Here is a 21,584-nt window from a genome sequence, read left to right on the forward strand (position 1 = left end):
ACCATCTCTTTAGTCTCCTGAACAGACAGGTTGTTGCTCTGGCACCAGTCCACCAGGTGTTGTACCTCCTCTCTGTATTCAGACTCATCATTGTTAGTGATGAGACCCACCGCTGTTGTGTCATCTGCAAACTTGATGATGTGATTTGAGCTGCACTGTGCGGTACAGTCATGTGGTAGCAGAGTGAACTTGACACATTCAAAGTTCAAATGTGAATTAATGATGGCCTTGTATTTAAGAGCCTCACACTGTGTCTCAGTTTGATAGCTCCACTGGTTTACTTTAGTACTCTGTGTAAACAATATGCAAAGTGTGAATTATTACAGGATAATAATGTCACTAATCAAACAGCAACCTGACCTGCTGCATTTTGAAACTTGTCTAACCTCCGAGCACATCTTTTTCATTCAAGAAAACAATTTAAAATCCACAAACACCAAAGCGCTCGTACTGGCCTCGCTGCTGCTCATGTGTTCACGTCCAAAGACATTCCCTGTTTCCTGTGTAGCCCATGTGGTGACCCTCGTGAGAACACATTCAAACTTTTGATATTTCAAGAACTTGTAGAGTACTTTATATAGCTGCGCTTGTTAGTATGTATACCCTCATCTGATTAAAATTATGTGTTTAAGTAACCATGTGAGACCCAAATACAGTACGCCACAAAACTTAAGGACCTAAACAGTAGTTGTAGTAGTTATACCCATGGGTGGCTTCAGAGTGAAGAGCATGGTGACAAATACTAACATAATTGAATAAAACTGTATCAAAACTTATACTTTAGAAAATCCTAGTTCAATCATTTTAATGTCTCAGAAATTTTCGACCTTTTTAAGTTGGTGTAACTGATTATATTTAAATTAACTTGAAGTATTTTACAGATGTGCAGTACCCATTTAGGAAAATTTCACTGTACTTATTTCTATAGTGTCTTTGTAGCTGCATTTGTCCAGTACTATTGTAACATCCAGAGTGGGTGTGTTGGATAAGTTCTGGGTTTGCAGAAGCAAATTATGGGTGTTACGTAAAATATTATGCATGTTCAGTTACTATGTTTGTTCCAATATGTTTACAGTATAGTTGTCAGAGTGGTTAAAAATAACCTAATGTTTGCCCCACACAAGCCTGTAATCAAAATATTGAAAAAATAGTTGACCAACAAATTAAGGCTTTAATTTGAAATATAATTTCCGACTGCACAAAATTAACACAAATATCTACAGTTACTAGAAAGGGGTTGAAAACAGCAGATAGGATGCAAAATGAGTGGAAAATATGCCTCAAAATTACCACAATTATCACAACAGAAGCTCACAAAATATTGGAGGTGGGTACTTTCTCACGCCCGACTGAACAGGAATGACTTTTACTAAATCAGCCCTGTCCTTTTCATGTAGCTGCAGTGAGTTACGATCATCAGACGGTAGAAATGATGAACTTGCGTGAGCTGGCTTATCCATTACGGGGAACACCCCGCCATGTTTATGTCTGTCAGAGCTGCTTTACAGCTGCGTGTTAATGTTGCTGAAAAATCTACATATCAGTCTGTTTGTTCATGTGCCAGTGGGAGGCTCCGACATCTGGGACTCTCAAGTGGGCTGCCAAACAGTTGTTGTGCTCACGTGCTGTTTGTCTTTAAAAAAATCCTGTAAGAATAATGATAAACAAACAGAGAGGTCCAAAAACAGATGATGCAGATTTGGCTGCTTCTTGCTCAAAGCGTGTGATGAGAAAGGTTCATCTGGCGAGCTACCAAGCACAAAAAATTGATTTCTCAAAATGTATACGATTGCACACGAATCCACAATTTGAGCTCAAAGCTGCAAGTCCCAACCCGAGCACGCCCACGTAAAGCGAACATTGATCTCTGCCTTAAAATACTCTCTGAAGACATGATCTAACATCCAACTTTTGACTCCATGCATGAAAGTTTTCTTCATGTGTTCCTGGACTGACCTATGTTTGTCTCTCAGCCTTGCAAGTAAAGAAGAAAAGAGAGATCACTGAGAATCTCGTTGGTCACAATGCAATAAAATGCATTTTGTTGTGCTTAACGGGTATTTTCAGAGTGGCTATGAAGTGTTTCTGACCAATCACGCTGCACGGCTGAACCCACTCACTGTACATGTATCAGTATCGGCTGTCATAGCCATTTTCAGATTTGCAACAATGCAGTTTGGCTCCTGGCACAAAAGGAGAGAGAAGAGAAGCGTGGCCAAATTGATTTTCAGCTGGATTTCAGCTCTACTCTCCTCTTGCCCTCCTCAATGCTCATCTTCTTGTTTCCTCCACTCTTCATTTTTTTCCTTTCAGTTTCCCATCTATATTTCTATTGTCCTCTTTGCCTTTATTTTTTTAATCTTTCCCTCCTATCTCCTTGCTTCCTCTCCTCTTTGTTTCCACTTCATTTTCTCCTCACATCTCTTCTTATTCATCATTTGATTCTTCTTGTCTCCTCATTTTCTTTTCCTTGCATTTTCTTTCTTCTAACCTTTTCCTCTCCATCTCTTTTTATCTCCCTCTTTCTGATTTCCTTATCTTTTCTTTTGTCATTTTTCTCCCATTACCTTCATCTTTTGTGGTGGACGCTTCATCTCTTTGCTCTTGAATGCTTTGCTTCTTATATTGATTTTTATTGATTTTTACGCTGATTTTTTCCCTTTTTTCCGTGTGAGCTTACCTGCGATAACTTCTGGACACTTGTAGATCATTAGGACTAGAGTGTTCTTAACAGAAACAGCAACATTTTATGGTTACCTTATCCTCAGCGCTCCGTGTGTCTGTGGCCTAGACACAGCTGAAGCCTGATTACAGCGTCTGGGCACCGAGCAGCCTCAATAGCCTGGAAAGGTGCTAACCGCTAGGCTAACTAGCAACAAGATGCCTTCCCTCTCCACAGATGACTACCACAGCCTCCTGCAGAAGATTGCAGTACTGGAGACAAAAATTCATCGCTTAGAAGTAAACGTGGAGGTAAATGGACTGTGTGGAAATGAAACAACCTTGCCTTTGAGCAAGCTAGTACACAGCTAAGGAGCACAGATAACATGACCAAGAAAGTAGACTCTGTGCATTATTATAAATCCTCAAGTGATAATCCCCCCTTAGACTGTCTTGGTGCAAAACCAAGACATAAATCATGTCTCCTGGAAGGGGGAGGACGTATCACAGGCAGGGCACAGCGAGCTGAAATCTCTGAAACCGACTGGCCTTCACTTCCTACGAGACAGAGAAGCTCTTCTACCCCTGTATACGGGAGGAAACAGGACTGGACAACCGTGAATAGGAAGGTTAACAACAAACCTCCAAAACAACTGAATGTGAAACTGCAGAACAGATTTGCTCCACTATCAAAGGACCCTGGATCTATATCGGACAACCATCCATCTAAAAGCAGCGAAGTAAGGTCTGAAAATCTGTTGAAAAGTGAAAGGCCACAGGAAAAGCTAAAGGCTAGGCCTGAAACTCTGATTGTGGGTGACTCTGCCGTAAAGGATGTACAAAGGATGTGCGGTAAGAACACTAAAGTCCTCTGCTTTCCTAACGATATGGTCAACAACCTGAAGGAGAGAATTCTTCAAATTGCAGATGAATATCCAACTGTGACAAACATTGTTCTGCATACAGGGTCAAACGATGTGTCCAAACAACAGTCGGAGGTTCTGAAACGGGACTTTACTGGATTATTAAATACTGTAAACTCTCTGAATGCAGCTGTATTCATCAGTGGACCTGTACCGCCGGTCAGAGGAGGAGACGAGAGATTCAGCAGGTTGTTTACACTGAATAAATGGCTTATATCAGCATGTGCTGACCACTCAGTGCACTTTATCGACAACTTTAATATTTTTTGGGAACGCAGGCATCTGTTCAAAGCAAATGGATTTAATTTTAACAAGTCAGGGGTGAAACTGTTCACCTCCAACTTGTTTTATTCCATACGTCATCCATCCGTGCTTGGTGCCAAGGCTGAGATAAACGAGGAGTTATCTCATAAAGAGGAACAAACAGTACTCCAAGAACAGACAAAGCCCAGCAGAAACCTTGAGGAGGAGCTCCATTTGCCCCCACCCGGGAAGAGCCTCAGAAAGGAGAGACATCCATGGCATCTGAGGAAGAGCCTCAGAAAGGAGAGACATCTAAGGCAAGAAGAGGGGTCCCTATTTGCCTCCAACTCTCTCAACAACACCAACGACCAGGACAAGGGACCACGACCTTCCCCAGTCCCCCAAACCCCTGACAGGCCATCACCCTCCTCCCCCTCCCTTTCTCCCTCCTCCCCACACCTGAAATTCACTGAGGAGATGATGGAGCGGGTCAATGCTGGGCTCAGATCTACCCCCCGTCCCAATCCCTTTTTGTCCCCCATAAACCCCCCACCAGAGCGGCCAAAGGTTCGCCATCGAGCCCCACCCTCAACAGAGCAATCGAAGTCACATTGCCCAGCCTCGCCCCCCTTAGTTCCTCTTCATGCCCTGTCTCCGCAGTCTGATGCGTGATGTGTGAAGGGTCCGGGCTGTGAGGATTATGGCAGTGATGACTTTTCCCAGGAGAAGCTGGGACCCTGTTTACTAGAAGGTTTTAAAATTTCTGTACTTTTAGGTGACAGGAGACATGTGGCCTGGTCAAAACACAGAGAGCTGCACTCTAAAAGATCTTTAAACATAGTAAACATACCTTGTGTGCCACAGACTGCTCCCAAACACGAGGGGACAAGTAATACCTCTAAAACACTTAAGTTGGCTTTATTAAACATTAGATCTCTAGCTGGGAAAACATTTTTAATTAATGATTTAATCACTGAGCACAGCCTTGATTTTATGTTTCTAACTGAAACTTGGTTGGACCAAAGTAACAGTGGAGCTGTTCTCATCGAGACGACCCCTCCTAACTACAGTTTTATCAGTGAGGTCAGGGCGAGCAGGAGAGGAGGAGGGGTTGCTGTCTTATTTAATGAATCATTTCAATGTAAGCAGCTATCTCCTGGAAGTTTTCAGTCTTTTGAATATGTGGCTTTACAGCTGAAGGCCCCATCCAAAGTTGTGTTTCTTAATGTTTACAGGCCTCCCAAATACTGCACAGACTTTTTTAATGACCTCAGTGAACTGCTGTCTGTGATCTGTGTTGATTTTGACTGTGTAATTATTGTTGGGGATTTTAACATTCATGTGGACAACCCTCAGGACAAAGGGACTAAAGACCTGAGTAACACTCTGGGCAACTTTGGGCTGACTCAGCATGTAACAGAGGCCACACATAATAGAGGACACACTCTTGACCTACTGATCTCCAAGGGCCTGAGCATTTCAAAGGTTACTGTGTCTGATGTGGGCCTGTCTGATCATTACTGTGTTTTCTTTGAAAGTAAAATCTCAGCCCACACAAATATATCAACAACAGTGATCACAAAACGGTGTATAACTGAACACAGTAGTGCAATTTTTAACCAGGTCTTCCCATTAACACCTGACCTGCCCAGAGGGTCAGTCAATGAGCTCGTCAATAGCTTCAATGCTAACATGTTAAATGTAATGGACACTATTGCTCCCATTAAGGTGAAGGTTATCTCTGGAAGGAAAAAGTCTCCATGGAGAAACTCCACACTGGTGAAAAATGAAAAAAGAGAGTGTAGGAAAGCTGAGCGCAGATGGAGAAAAACAAACCTCCAGGTTCATTATGACATTTATAAAGAGAAACTTCACAATTATAATTTACAACTGAGGAATGCAAGGAGGTCCTACTTCTCTGACATCATCACTAAAAACAGCCATAATGCTCGGGTCTTATTTTCTACAGTTGACAGGCTAACAAACCCTCCTGTGTCAGTGGCAGCTGAACTTCATTCGACCATGGCCTGCAATGACTTTGCCAAATTCTTCACTGAAAAAATCCAAAAAATTAGACAAGCAATTGGTACATCAACAGCAGATCCAGGATATGTACTGTGTCCACCAAAAAACTGTTTAAACACCATGAAACAGTTTCAACCTATTAACAGCAAAGACCTGGAGGACATCTTAGGTCAACTGAACTCCTCCTCCTGCTGTTTAGATGTCCTGCCAACAAGTTTTTTCAAAAAGGTCTCAAAGACTTTAGAGTCAGACCTGTTACAGATCGTCAACTTTTCTTTATTATCAGGTGTGTTTCCAGAATCACTAAAAACTGCTGTAATCAAACCTATACTGAAAAAGGACAATCTTGACAAGACACAAATGAACAACTACAGGCCGATCTCAAATCTCCCGTTTTTAAGTAAGATCATTGAAAAAGCAGTTTCTCAACAGCTCAGTTACTTCTTAAAACAGAATAATTGCTACGATGCCTTCCAGTCAGGTTTTAGACAGAACCACAGCACTGAAACCGCTCTGACCAAAGTGTTTAATGACATATGTCTGAATACAGACAGTGGAAAAATGTCAGTCCTAGTTTTACTGGATCTCAGTGCAGCATTTGATACAGTTGACCACAACATATTACTCAAACGACTGGAGAACTGGACAGGTCTTTCAGGAACTGTACTAAACTGGTTCAAAACATACTTAGAAAACAGGAAATACTTTGTATCAATAGGTAACTTCACATCTGAGCAGACAAGTATCACATGTGGAGTTCCCCAAGGTTCCATCTTGGGACCCCTTCTGTTTAACATCTACATGCTCCCACTGGCACAGATTATAAACAACAACAAAATAAACTATCACAGCTATGCAGATGACACACAAATATATATCACAATGTCACCAGGAGACCGAGGCCCTGTACAGGCTCTTGGTAAATGCATTGAGGAAATCAATGACTGGTTGTGCCACAATTTTCTCCAGCTAAACAAAAACAAAACTGAGGTAATAGTCTTTGGCGCCAAAGAAAAACGATTACAGGTCACCAGAGAACTTCAATCTATACATCTAAAAACCACAAACCAGATGAGAAATTTGGGTGTAGTGATGGATGCAGACCTAAACTTAGAAAAACACATTAAGACAATAACAAAGTCAGCTTACTATCACCTCAAGAATATATCAAGGATAAAAGATCTGATGTCTCAACAGGACCTGGAAAAACTAGTCCATGCATTCATCTTTAGTAGGCTTGATTACTGTAACAGCATCTTTACAGGTCTACCTAAAAAATCAGTCAGACAACTACAGCTCATTCAGAACTCTGCTGCTCGAGTCCTCACTAAGACCAAAAAAGTGGACCACATCAGTCCAGCTCTGAGGTCCTTACACTGGCTGCCTGTCCGTCAGAGGATAGACTTTAAAGTTCTGATGCTGGCCTATAAAGCTCTGAATGGTTTAGGACCAAAATACATCAATGACCTCCTGACCCAGTATAAACCATCCAGATCCCTCAGGTCATCTACCCTGAGGTACCCCTGAGCAAGGTACCGTCCCTACACACTGCTCCCCGGGCGCCTGCTTAGTGGGCTGCCCACTGCTTCACTGAGTGAATGGGTCAAATGCAGAGAAAAACAAGTAATTTCCCCATGGGGATCAATAAAGTATCCATTATTATTATTATTATTATTATTATTATCTGGATCCGGTCTTTTATCAGTTCCCAGAGTCAGAACCAGACACGGAGAAGCTGCATTCAGCTTTTATGCTCCTTATATCTGGAACAAACTCCCAGAAAGCCTCAGATCAGCTGAAACACTCAGTTTATTTAAATCCAGGTTGAAGACTCACCTGTTCTCAGCTGCATTTGAATAAAGCACCAAATCCACACTTTAAGCTTAAATTTCAAAACTTACATTTAACTACTGATTTTATCTACTGTTCTGATTTTATCTGTTTTGATTTTATATACTGTTGTTTGTTTGTTTGTTTGTTTGTTAATTAGTTAGTTAGTTTATTTGCTTGTTTTATTCAATTTTAAATCATGCTTTTTATTTGTTCTTGTTTCTAATGTCTCTGTAAAGCACTTTGAATCACCTTGTTGTTGAATTGTGCTATACAAATAAACTTGCCTTGCCTTGCCTTTGTCTACGTTTCCCATTTTCTTTCCCTTCTCCCTTTTTTCCTTTGTACTCTTCTCTCTTCTCTTCTTTTAATTTATTCTGTTTATTTCATTCTCTGATCTATTGCTGCGTCCTGTTCTCGCGGTGTTTTAACGCTTTGGTCTTTGTATCCTCCTCTCCTTAGTGCTCCCGGTTCTGGTCCCATGTTCCGGTCCACCACCGTGGCTGTCGACTCAGCCGATCAGTCCAGACCAGAGATTGTGCAGAACGGCAGCAATATCCATCCAAGCAACACCACACTGGGAACAAGTAAGAGCTTTTATCCACTTAAAAAGGCATGTACTAGGCTTCTTAAATACTTTATGAGTATGTGTTTGGTTTGGGTGATGAGGATATCACTCTTGATATTGAGGGATTCAATAGCGTGTGGTCTGCTGCAGAATCGCTGAAATATCTCTGTTGACAGCAGACTCTGATGTCAGAGCTTTCACTTCTTTTCCAATGTATAAGACCTGAAATGCACACATATGAGAGGGTGTGGTTTGAGGAGGAGTGGAGTACAACATAACAAGCACCTAATCTGGTTGGTTAGACACTGAATAAAATGATGCTTTAGGGTCTCTGTAGTTGCAGTGAATATTAGGGAAAATTAAGCTATCACTGGAGTTGCTGTAATAAATCAACACAGACATTTTGCCCTGTGTTCAACATTGATGAACCTTGACACACAATTTCTTGCTGTTGACCAACTCCAACCCATCTCAGCAGTGCTGACCTTTGTGCGAATGGAATGGCTTAAGACTCCAGAATAAATCATATCATATGAGCATTTTACAGTTTATATTTTGCTCTGGCGGACACTGGGGTATTTTAGTTGTGCATTAAGGAGCTTGAGCATAAATGGTGGCATTTACTTAGCACTTATATCTCTGCTTTTACTGTCCTCTGCAAGGAAGTGGCTTGACTATCATAGTTACGATGAAAAACAAAAATGCTCACCTTAACACATTACAAAGTTGCTGTTCCCAGTAGAACAACACCTGAACTTCAGTTTACCAGGAAAAAATGGGAAGTAAATGTCTAGAAGTTTGGCAAAAAAAGAAACAAAAAGTATATAAAGAGTCCGGGCAAGCCAAACAATGAGTCCTGAACCAGAAAATAAGCAAAGAAGCAGGGATGCTGGAGAGCTACTTGGTCTGGGAGACAGCGAGACCCTTCTCCCAGCCTCCTATAAGCAGGGGCAGGGTAATCCTTAATTAGTCTACCTGGTGGACCTGAGATAGAGGAAACACTGTAGCAGAACAGAATAATGAAAGAAACGGGAAGCAACACAGGTGGAAGGTATATAACTATCGCAACTTAAGATTTCGTATCTTGTTCAAAAATATTTTTCCAACTGAATTTAGTTTCATGTATAGCACCGGTTTTACTGATATAGCACCAAGAATACTTGTCTCAAGGCGGCTTGTTTTGTAAGGTAAAAACTCAAATTATAAATGATCAGATGATCCCAGATGATATGAACAAGCATTTGGTGAAGGTGGGGAGAAGGAGTCAAAGGAGCTTGCAAAGAAAAGCGTCTGGACTTCTTTAAGTTACTTGAAGACGTTTCACCTCTCATCCGAGAAGCTTCTTCAGTTCTAAGGTCAAATGGTGGAGAGTCCCAGTGAAGGAATTTCTTTGTAACAGGAAGAAGTAGAGAGAGAGGAGGTGCAGCCATGAGAATATAGAAGACAGAAAAGATTGTAGCTCCTCATAGAGAGTCCATGAACAACAAAAACATCAGTCAAACTCTGGGAAAGAAAAATACAAGAGTTAATGACATGCTGTGGTAGCAGGGCCTGGAGAAGAAGTAGTCAGTGCATCATGGGAAATCCCCAGCAACCTCCCTATAGCAGCATAACTAAAGGATGCTTCTGGGTCAAGTTGCTTACTATTATAGAGTTTTTACTACTTTTTACTTTACTTCTCCTTTAGTTAAGAGGGAGAAAACTGCACTTGAGATAAGTTATTATTATTTTATTATACTGTACTTGAGATTACAGTATTTTGTCCAACACATTCACAGTGTATGTGAATGTCTCAATAGAAATGCTGTGAGAATAACTCAATAAGATCAAAAGTAAGCAACAGCAACGCGTTCAATATGTTTCCTCTTCTCATTTTAAATTTGAAATCAGTGCAAAAGTTCAAGAAGGGTTGAATTTAAGTGGAGTTGAAGTCCTAAATACATTTCACTTTTAGAGTAGGAAGACTCATAATTCCCCTTCTAAAATTCAAACAGTTTAAATTCAAATTCAAATTCAAATTCAAATTTTATTTGTCACGTACACAGTCATACACAGTACGATATGTAGTGAAATGCTTGGACAACTGTTTACAAACAAGGTTTCTGATGTAGCATATTATAGATCACTTTTAAAGTTATGATTCATCTTAAAACCTTCACTCAACAAACAATTTCTCTAAATCTCTCACCAAACTGACGTATAGACAGACGAATGTCTGACAGCACGGTGAGCCCCATAATGGCTGTAAAAAGATGGATATTACACATATTACACAAGTCTTATTTTTTTGCCATTTCTAAGTGAGACACATTCAAATCTGCGCTTATTTTTTCCTAAGTCCATCCTACATCCATAAATCATATTTAGACGTGCTGAAAGCAACAAAAGAGTAATGGTGCGGTACCAAAATGCTCAAAAAAGCCTAAGGAGATTACTGTATAGGAAGCCTTAAAAATGAATGGTATTCTTTGTAGGAAGGGTATTTTGTATCCCTTCCTACTCTTTTCTTTATAGTTAGGTTCGACACATAATCCTGTTATGTTCTACATGTAAATGTAACCAGTGTCAGCTGCTATAATCCTTTCTGTTCCCCTCTCCATCTAGAGTCTCAGATCCCCCGGATACAGCCCTTCCTTCCTCTGGAAACCGCACTCCTGAGCAAAACACAGTGGACCTATGAGCAAACAGACGCCAACAGCACCACAACTACTGCTGCTTCTGACTCCTGCGTGCTTGACAAGACCCATCTGGATTACAGTCAACTGCCAACCATTACACCCAGCATCAGCACCACCCTGACAAACAGTGATACCAACAGCTCTACAGAAAACAGCCACTTTAACAAGATCCCTTGGGCTCATGATTATTTAAGCCATCCCATTACTCCCAATAACATCCCAACAACAGCCTCTGGCGCCACCCATAATGGCTCCATTTTCAACAAAACCACAGTGACCAGCATCAGCAAGAACTCCACCACCCCCTCCATTACTAATACCACCAATGTCAGCATCAACAGCAGCAGGGAAGTATGCAGAGCCTCTGACGTCCAGTCTATCCTGAGCAGAGTCCGCCCTGTCTCTTTCTCGCTCCCCAAAAGGAGCTGTGTCCTCTTACACCAATCAGCTGCCGTATTTATCCAAGCAGGGCAGGGCTCTGGCTTGTCAGGGAAGCAAGAAGGTGCGGCAGTGCATGACAGGAAAACAAATCTGGGGGAGAAAGTCACCGATCAGCAGCTCAAATCATCCGCAGACATGGTTGCTGTTGGTGTAAATCACTGGAATACTGGAAACCAGTGCAGTGAGGAGAGTAAAACTGAAACTCGACCCGTTGAGGCTGGAGCCATTATGTCTACTGAGAAAAGAACTGTGGGACTCTCTGGGACTGGAGCCCAGGTTTCTTTATGTAATCGCCATGTGATCAGAGTAGAGGACTCAATTATCAATGGGAATGGAGCCCAGCTCTCCTTATGTAAGGACGATGGGACTGGAGCCCAAGTCAGCAGTGAAAGTGGGACTAGAGCTCATTTTTATTTAAACAGTGGCATTTCAGGACATATTTCTGAAAGTGTAAGCACAGATTCAGAATGCGGAAGCAGCAAAGTTGAAATCCATGATGCTGTGGAAAATCAGACAGATTTAACCCAACCCCAAGAAGTAAAAGATCTGGCTTGTCCTACAACAAATGAGCCTAAAAAATCAATTTCATGTGTTGAAACCACGTCAGCTCAAGCACAGCCCAAGCAAACTCCTCTCCCCAATCCCCAATCTCCCCAGTCAAACTCCGCTCCATCAAAAGAGTCGGCTTCTTTGCCTCCAAGTCGTCCCAAAGAGCCGTTTTGTCGTGTCCTGAGCCGAGATGGTAGCAGGGTTCTTCTGTGGCCAACGGAGATGGTCAGCTACACCAAAACTTCGCCCTCCATTTCCTACAGTGTCAATCCTCTACTTTATGACTTCAGAGCGCATAACAGGGCCAAGGAAGGGGGTGAAAAAAAGAAAGGAGGGCTGGAGGAAGGGGGTGAGAGAATAAAGCCATCTGTGATCAAACAACCTGACTGCCAACAGAGGCAGAAGGATATGAAGGGAGGAAAGGAGGTGAAGATAGATGAAAGGGAAGAAGAGGATGAAGGAGGACAGGCAGGAAATCCTATGGAACTTGTAGCCCATTGTAGCGGTAGCGACGCAGTTCCGGATCGCTCCAGCTGCCATGATGAAAGCGCTTTAAAATTTGTTCCCATTTCTGCAGAAGGCCACCATGCTCCGACGCTAGGCCTTCAAAAATCAGGGAGGAGGAGGAGGAAGAGGAGGGGTGGGGTAAGGAGAGGAATGAGAAAAAGGGGGAGAAAGAAAAGAGGAGAGGAAACAGACAGAAAAGAGTCAGAAAGGGGAAAAAGGATAATAAGCAGTCTTTGTGTGAATCAGATGTTTGAAGGAAAAGGAGAAGACAGGCTGCAAAGAGAGGGCACCGTAAAAGAGGAGAAGAGAGAAAAAGAGCTATTAAGTAATCTTGCAGCACATCGGCTGGTGGGAGGGATAAAAAAGAGGATGAGGGGAGAAGAGAGAAGGATAAGACGAGATCAGACAGAGCAAGAGAGGGCAGGTAGAAATGACGAGAAGAGAGTGGAGCTATTAAGTAATCTTCCTGTGAATCGGTGTAATCGGTGTAACCAGCTGTGTCTGCAGGTGAAAAGGGAGGCCAGCCAGCATCAATCTCAGCAATCAGCCTCCGGGTGGGGCCAGGGGCTCAGAAAGCTCCTCTGCAGGGATGCAGCATGTAACTCAGTGATTAGCCTCGTCCCAGGGTCTGTTATAGAGATGCCATGCTGTCCTGCAATTACACCCGACCCTGCTCAGAATGACAGAGAGATGGGGGTGATACACAAAAATACACAAGCAGGGAAGGAGGACAGACAGGGAGATGAGGAGCAAAGGAATCTGAGTAAGGGAGAGATAAGCGCTGCTCCGAAAGCTGAAGAAAACGCATGTAACCCAGCGATTAGCTGTCTTCCTTTTTCCTGTTGTGACACTGCAAGCCAGGCAGAAATTTGTCTTGTTCCTAAACCTCACAGAGAAACAGCATGCAAACCAACGATTAGCCTTGTCCCTGCTCCTTTTAGAGAAACAGCGTGCAGTCAAAGACAAACAATACCTGCAGGACACAGCAATCTTGTGTCAAGCCCGACCACATGCTGCTCTGCCCAACAGACAGAAACAGAGCCCAGACTGAGGCCGGCCTGTGTAGACATGACCCTCCCTGCCGATGCGCTTTCAGAGGAAGGGATGTCGAAGAGAGCAGCAACAGCCAGCAAGAGGAAGAGCGGATTGCCGGAGGCTGGGGCAACGCCGAGGAAGAAACGGAAAAGGGGAAGGAGACAGGCGAGGAGAGTCGCTAGTGTTTTAAGGCAAGACGGAGCTTGCACTGATATGACTTCGGATTTAAACGAGGGTGAGGCCTGTTGCATTCAGGATGGTAACGAGGCGCTTGAACTCAATAGCAAGGACACCTGCAACACTTCAGAGGACAAAACTGTTGACTGCCATTTGCTCTGCAGGACAAAACACTCTCTGTGTTCAAATACCAGGGAGGGTAACACCGCTGACAAACTCGATAACTACTGCAGCTCTGATGACAGCAAATTCAGCAATGCAGACGCTAATGACTACAGCCAGTTTAACGTCGGTCCCTCTGGAGGCGAGGAAAAGGTGAAGTGTTCACCGGAGAAACCTTTTAGTGACTGTCATACCAATAACAAACCCAATGACCACAGTCAGGATGATGGAAAGGGCACCATGCAAAATAAGCGTGACAGTTCTGCCATCTCTAGTGCTACTTTTGAGAAAGACAAAAGTCTTTGTCATGGTCACGTGGCTAAAAAAGCCAGTGAGAAAACTGCAGACACACCTGTGGATGGCCTTTCTGAAGATTATTTTGCCTGTAGCACTAATAACAGACACACTGACCACTGTCAATGTAAAAACACAGTGAATGAAATAGAGTCTAATGACTCCAAAGCCAATGACGCATTTAGTCATAACTGCGATTACAGCCAGAAAAATAACAAAAGTGACCACAGCGAGGAGGAGAAAGCCAAATCTCAGTGCCACATTCGACACAAAAACAGCCTCTCTGATTCAGTGATTGATTACAAAAGCGGCGTAGGGATTCAGCAAAGTGTTGGAGGTGGAGCCGATGATATTGACGGTGGTCAGTGTGACGATTTTAACGGTAATCATGTCACTGATTGTAATCACTGTGCTAATGCTGTGAATGAAGAAGTTGCACCCGTGAGGGAGCAGATGGAGGATGAAAGCGGTGTGGAGAAGGAGAGAAAGAAGGAGGAGGAGAAACAGATGGAGAGGAAAAAGTTGAAGGAGAGGCACGAAGAGTGGGAGAAGGAATGGGTGAGGAGGAAGGAGAAGGAAAGGGAGGAAAGAAGTAAGGAGAGGGAGATAGATTTTGAACCTCTCTTCCCAGAGAAGATGCCCCGCTTTCCTCATCGCCTCCCTCCATCGTGCATCCACCTCCATCCTCCTCTCCTGCTCCAGCCATCCTTTTCATCATCCTCCTCTTCCTCTATCTCCTTCCATCACACCATCATCCAACATCACCTTTCCCTCCTCCCACCCGCACCACACCTCCCCGTTCCTTCCTACCCTCATCTTATTCCCTCTTTCTCCCCACATTTATCTCCCATCCCTCCACCACCACCTCCACCACCACTACCTCCTCCCGCTCTTACTCCCACTTTCTATGCATCTTCTCCCATCCCTCTCCTGGATGCCCCTGGTCCATATCCCTTAGCAGCAGCATTTCACCCTGTGCAGAGCCACCACCCATCTCTGTACCCCACTCCACATCCAGCAGTTTTGCCCTTGCAGTTATTGTTCTGAAAAAGAGGAACAAAAAGAAAGAATTGAGAGTGGTACATGTTCACATTTGTGATACAAAAAATTACTTGTCAGGTGGGTGCAAACAGCTTTGGGTGTCATCGCTTGCATACTTTTACTGTAGCTGAAATGTGAGGAATTTCAGGAACTCTTGAGTAAAAACACAAAACTGATCCTTCTTAAAGTCAAATCCTCTGGAAAACTTCATCACCGCGTCCAAACACTCAAGCACTGATTCACACATCTGAAAAACAATAAAGATGGCTAATTATCTTCATCAACTGCAATCCCACTTGAAATGAGCCTCAGGTGTGCAGCCAGCGGGATCGTGGTAGGGATACACAGCTGGGCTCGTTTCCCTCAGCAGAAATCAGTCAGAGCTGCTGTTTTGCATTTTAAGCTGGCGATTTGCTCATGAGGCACGTTAGAAAATGTTGTGACTTTAAAGGATGAATTCACCCTCGCATGCTCAGATTTCTTCAGTCTGTCATCGTAGATGTGCGGGAATTTTTCTTTAAATTAATTTGTATGTTCCGGGTCGCTGGCCATCAAGAGCTGATGGCATTCAAGATTTGCACAGGACAACAGGAAGTTGTTTTTCCCAGAATGGGTTCAAAAGAAACCCAAAGTTCTAAAAACATTAAACACGCAATTTTTTGCTACTTTGCTGTTTTGCATAATTAGAAAGCTTCATCGTTTAACAAATACGAAAGGGTATTTTCTGGTTAGATTTCACTAACAAAATATGAGTCTGTTGCCACATTCACTTAGTTTAAACCTACATGTTTTTATTCTTAAACTATACTGGAGTAGCTCTGTGTGATTCACTGTTCAAAGGACCCTGTTTAGTACTGTATAAGCATCCACCATTTAACAGACAGGAAAAACACATCCACACCATAATGAAACAAACTTGAAAAATCGTAGATATTCTAGACAGAATCTCAGATATTTGTATAGAACTAATGGCAGCAAATCCTCTTTAACTTGGAGCTAAATAAAGCGCAAAATTAAAGGAGAACTCCACAAATTCTACACATCAAAGACTGTTTACAGGTCTTGTGGAGTTGCCCTTGAGTCAACTGGCTGGGACTAAAGTTTGAAACTGAATAAAATCTGGGGGTGTGGAGTTTGGAAAGAACTGAGCTTAGCAGCAGGCACATGTAGCCCATTCCTCATCGCTGCCTAAAGCTGTAGGCTTGGAGCTAAAGGATCCAATGCTAGCATAACATACCCAAACCTTGAAGTGCACCATCTGCAGTCACTCGGCACTGTGGGTAATGTAGGAATCAGAGTAAGACAAGGAAGAAAATGTATGGAATTAAAAAAGATGATATCTCTTTAGTCTGCTTTAACAGTAAATTTGCCCATTGTGGGTCCAGCAGAGTTAATATATGCTAAAATGGTAGAATACTACAAGACTGGCATAGTAATAGACAGATAATATGTTCAGGGCGTGAAAGCATAAGTAGGCCGAGATAATGTGAACACTATCTAGTCAGAATAACAGGAAATTTTCAGGGTCCAACACGATGTGAATGCAGCATGAGCCAAAAAAAAGGTCTCTTAAGAGACTCTGTGTAACAAAATTGTCTTTCTTTCTCCTATCTTTCAAAATTATGTTTTCATTTTACTGTCCAGTACAGCAATAAAACAGATGAATAATGATTTTCAGGAAGTGCAAAGAGAAAAAAAACCTTCTTTGAGAGAGGTTTTAAAAGTGCCAATTTAGGGAGCCAGCACATGATGCAGCAAACACATCTGCGTTTGCTCAAGGATGAGCAGATTTCCTGATGGTAATTCTAAGCTGATTTGTTATTACCTAGAATTGACTTGTTGTTACCTAATGTCACCAAGGACTGCCACTGGCCTGTGGGTCGCCCTTTGAAAACCTTGGCTCAATGAGATTTTAAAGCAGCAGAGAAAGATGTTGGTTTCCCTGTATTTAGAGATGAGTGTTAGGGATAACTGCAGGTCGCAGAGCAGTCTGTATGTACACCAATCAAAGCTTAACAACAGGTATCTCGGAACCAAGCATCAGACAAGTTTGACCCAGTCGTGTGGGAAAGAAACACAAGAAACACTTAAGAGCAACCTTGCAGATGAATTTGTCTAGAGTTTACATTGACATCTGAAATTACAGAAAAGCCATGTCCTAAATCCTACATAGCAATAAAGTGATTAAATTTATTTATTTGTTTATAAGTAAATTTATAAATGTATCAAAAATATAGTCTTTGTTTTACGTTGTATTACCCTATAACTTACAGTACTAAATTTTAAAAAAGGGGGAGGTGTGAATAGCTGGAAAATCAGTGGATAACACGAACACAACTTACAGTAAAATGTAAAATGTTAATGATTATTTTCTATTTTCTGAATCAATATAGGACTGCTAATGCTGCCATTACAGCAAAAGCCATTGATTGTAAATAATAGATGAACAAACCCACAATGATTTCACATAATGCTTTGTAAAATCTTAAAACCTTGACTGAAGCGTTTTTGGCCATTGCCAAGACTTCATACTAAGAAATACATGCTCACATGGCAGCACTTTGTATATCTATTATAAGGTAGCAACTGTGCGCTCCCTCAGCTACATTAAATCCTACAATTTTGTAACTGAAAGCATGATCTCACTCAAAAATCGCAAAACAAATGGAAATGTGTTGAGCACATTCTGCGCTCTCTCTGTGACCCCGACTGTAATTCTGTGCAGCGAGTTCATTAATCCACTTCTGCACGTAGGAAAAATTACTTTCCTGTTTTCCACAACACGCCATCAAAGACAGATATTTCTGCACTTTGCAACTATAGCTCCATTTCTCTGTGTCCTATGCATGCATGGTTGTAAAATACCCCTTGTCACACTTTATTATTTATATTCTGGCACTGGCTAAATCAGGAGTGGGCTATGCATTTTCCCATGGGACCACACGAGACACAGTGGAAAGCTGCACCAATAAGTTGAACTCAATTCTTTTCAATATTCATTTAAGTCTTTACAAGCCTATTGGTGCACCCCTCCAGCAGACCCAACGTCTCTTGTGGCCCCTTGGAAAGTTAAATTGCCCACCTCTGGCCTTAAAACATACCCTGGTTTATGAACTGTTTGACTCTAAATGCAACCATAAGTTACTAAACGAACGACATGTTGTATTCAGTAAGGCTTGAAACTAGCTATTGAGATAATAAAATAATCAGAGGTCATAAATCAGGTGAGGATTAGGGTTGTTTTACCATATACTACCTGCTTTAAGAAAATCCAACGTTTCCCCTTTTAGACCACGAAACCACGTCCATCTTTTATATACTATCGTCTATGGTATAACATAAATTGTGAGTCTGTACTGCAGTGTGTCTTTAGGCTGTGACGGCTGAACGTCAGAACAAAATGTTGAGTTCAGAAATAAGCCTTTGCTCTTTGTTTCTGATGAACTGGCTCCAGCGTCTGACCTTTACGCTTGACGTTTTAGACTGTTGATTTTCTCCCGTCTCACTCCACTGCAGCTGAACTACAAACATCCCGAAGAGGTGGTTAACTTTGCATTTAGTGACTCACCCATTTAGGCCTAAACGCACACAATGAGTGATTTAGCACGCCGCAGGACACAGTTGACTCCAACAGGGGTTTTCCCCATGAGACAGAGCCGCGATGAAACGTAGAAAGATGTGAGGATTTGACTGACAGGTAATGAAAAAATAACCATTTTTTAAAATTAACACTCTCACCCCTCTGTTGTCACTCACTGGTTGCTTGTTGCACTTTGACAGGTGATTTTCCACTCTGTGGTGTGTGACAAAATAACCCAAGCGCAGTCACATCATTTCACTCAAACGCAGGATGTTCAAAGTGTTCTTTCTTTTTCTATCTGAACAACGCCTCAGGGTGGATTTTTCCTTTAAAGCAGAGGGATACGACACAGTACATACGGAAAAGGCGTAGCTCTACCCTTATTCTTTGTTTAAATCTATCGCATTTAAATGATCTCGGCTGAAGTGCAGGAGAAATTTGTCTCAGATAACAAAATGCGCCGCTTCTTCGTAAATCCGGAGAGCCGCTCCCGACTGCATGACACTCAGACTTTCAGAGGCGTGAATGGCAGGAGTAACGAGGAAGGAAGAGCGGAGAAACGCCCACACCTACTTACACATTGTTTTTCTCTCGCTCCTCTGAAGCTGAACATCTGGCTGCGATTGCTGTGGGGCATCACTGGCAGCACCTATTCATCTCAGCGAATATGGATTATTCTGGTGCAGGCGTCTATGACAAAATAAAAACAAATAAAAATATGCATTAAAATTCAACAACAGGAATCAGTTTTTGTGGGCAGATTGGCATCCTTATTCTCACTAAAATCTTAAGGCATGCTCTGTAAAATATATTGGGGTCTTATTGATCCCAGAAACTTGAACGCACGCAGACACACACATACACACACACACACACCTACACACACAGCTTAATAGGAACAGTCTTTGCCTGCCTTGCCTGCTCTGCTGTTTTTCCCAGAGCTCATCATTAAGTAAATGCTGCCTCCTCACCTTTGGTAGGTTAGACATGTCTCTGCAGTGACACTATAGGTGCCTGCGGTGACATACATGCAGCTTACGAACAGTAGCAAACCTCAAAACTTATTCCTCTTCTTGCAGCAGTGTGTGCAAGAAAACATGAGAATTATAGCTAGTGTGATGACACAGCAAGGTGTCCTCTCCTTGTAGCCGTGCACCGCACGGGGTATGAAACCATATGTTCGCTATGAACATAGGTTTTCTGTATTATTGTGATAAACTGTGTACATTAGAAAAGAAGAAAAAAAAAGCTGTTATTAGATGTATTTTTGTAGAGAACCCTCAGTTGAATGAGGCACAGTTTTTGTATCATGTACTCTGATGCTATTTTAGCTAGTAAACAAACCCCCACGCCCACCTACTATGTCCTCTTGTTGAGCTGTTGTGCACACTGTATGTTCTTTTAAAGGTCCGGTCATCAATTAATGGGTTCGAAAGGCATTATTTCAGTTTCTTCAGAAAGCATTTTATCCTGTTTTGTCTTGAGATCTGATAAACTAATATTTAGCTGATTTGTTTGTGTAATCTCATTTCTGCAAACTCATATTCAATGATATTACCCTGCTAATATAATAGATCTAGTAAATCCATTGAGAAAAACGAATTACTCTGAAAATGGAAATAAATCAGTGGACTTGATATCAGAGTGTCTTGTTGTCACTGTTTTTCTCTTCCTTTGACTTGCTTTCATAAGCCCAGTCCATGAAACTGTGAATCGATACCTTTTACCACCACATCCCTGTAATTCCCCCTGCCTGTGAAACAATAAAGAAAATGAAGACAAAAAGAGTACAGCGCTCATTTCGAAAATATTTTAATAATTTTTCAAACTTGGATCGCAAACTAGGGGCAAAAGCATGCCTGGGAATTCATAGATTTCCCTCAGATGATCCGTGCTTGCTTTGGGATTGAGGCCTTATGCATGTGTGGCTGTGTGTGCATGTGTCCAGAGGGCCCACCGACAGCTGCGACCATCATGTTCAATGACTAAAATAGCAGCAAAATTCAACATGTTCAACACCTTGGGCTATGTTAGTGTGTACATGCATACAGTGTTTCCATCTGTGTGTGAGCGTGTTTAGGGTATGGAAGTAACAAATGCAGCGAGTGTGACGATTCAAGTTCACCTCATTACTGAATCAACGGTTCTCAGTAATTTGCTTCAGTGACCTTTAAAAACCAACAAAGAAACTTCTGACATTAAAACTCAACCATATGGAATTAGTTTCACAAAGAGTGCGTGTGATCTTTCGGCCCTGAAGTCAGCTTCTTACAGCCTCCGTGATTTGACTTTTCTCCCCGCACTTGGCAGAAAGGGTTGATGGATGTCTCGAGTCAGGCAGGCACTTTATGGTGAATGAGTTAATAGACTTTCTTGGTGTATCAGCGGCACTACATTATGGTCCACTTCCTTTGCTCCAACCACAGAAACTACTCAACAATGTGTTAAGAAAACCTCAGCAGTGGGTCATTGTGCACAGGGAGCATGGAGAGTAGGTTGAACAGAAACTGCTGTTTTCACTGTCTTCAGGCTCAATTAGAAACAAAATATGTTGAAAAATGCATATTTTCTGACAAAAATAAATTCTGTAGCAGAAGCACTCAAAGCTAGAAAGCCGCTCGCGTCCTGTAGAAATATTTATATGTAAGAGATTTATATGTAAAAATGTTTTTACCAGGAACACAGTAAATTGCCAGTTTTACCCAGTTAAATTCAGATTCATTCATTTATAATGTTGTGTGTACGCAATTTTGGGACATGTACAAATGTAACCAAATGCTTCCTTCTTTGTGTCTGACACACCAGATGGCTGGTCACAGAAATCCTGCTTGGAAACAGTTTGAAAAAGGGCAGGCACTTTCAAAAACATA

General features: G+C 42.1%; 1 protein-coding gene across 1 annotated transcript in view; it reads left to right on the plus strand.

Annotated features, from left to right (window-relative positions):
• The window catches only part of LOC146655276 (uncharacterized), a 101,412-nt gene extending 80,954 nt beyond the window's left edge, over positions 1 to 20,458 (plus strand). Inside the window, exons 4-5 of the mRNA XM_085428036.1 lie at positions 8,145 to 8,269; positions 10,855 to 20,458. Of these exons, the coding sequence (XP_085284162.1) occupies positions 8,145 to 8,269; positions 10,855 to 15,140 (4,411 nt within the window). The 3' untranslated portion in view covers positions 15,141 to 20,458. The remainder of the gene's footprint in view (positions 1 to 8,144; positions 8,270 to 10,854) is intronic.
• The last annotated feature ends 1,126 nt before the right edge of the window (positions 20,459 to 21,584 follow it).

The sequence above is a fragment of the Rhamphochromis longiceps genome, linkage group LG13, assembly GCF_057381845.1.
Source record: "Rhamphochromis longiceps isolate RC_006_pf linkage group LG13, R_longiceps_female_GT1.1, whole genome shotgun sequence".
In the NCBI taxonomy this organism is placed as follows: domain Eukaryota; kingdom Metazoa; phylum Chordata; class Actinopteri; order Cichliformes; family Cichlidae; genus Rhamphochromis; species Rhamphochromis longiceps.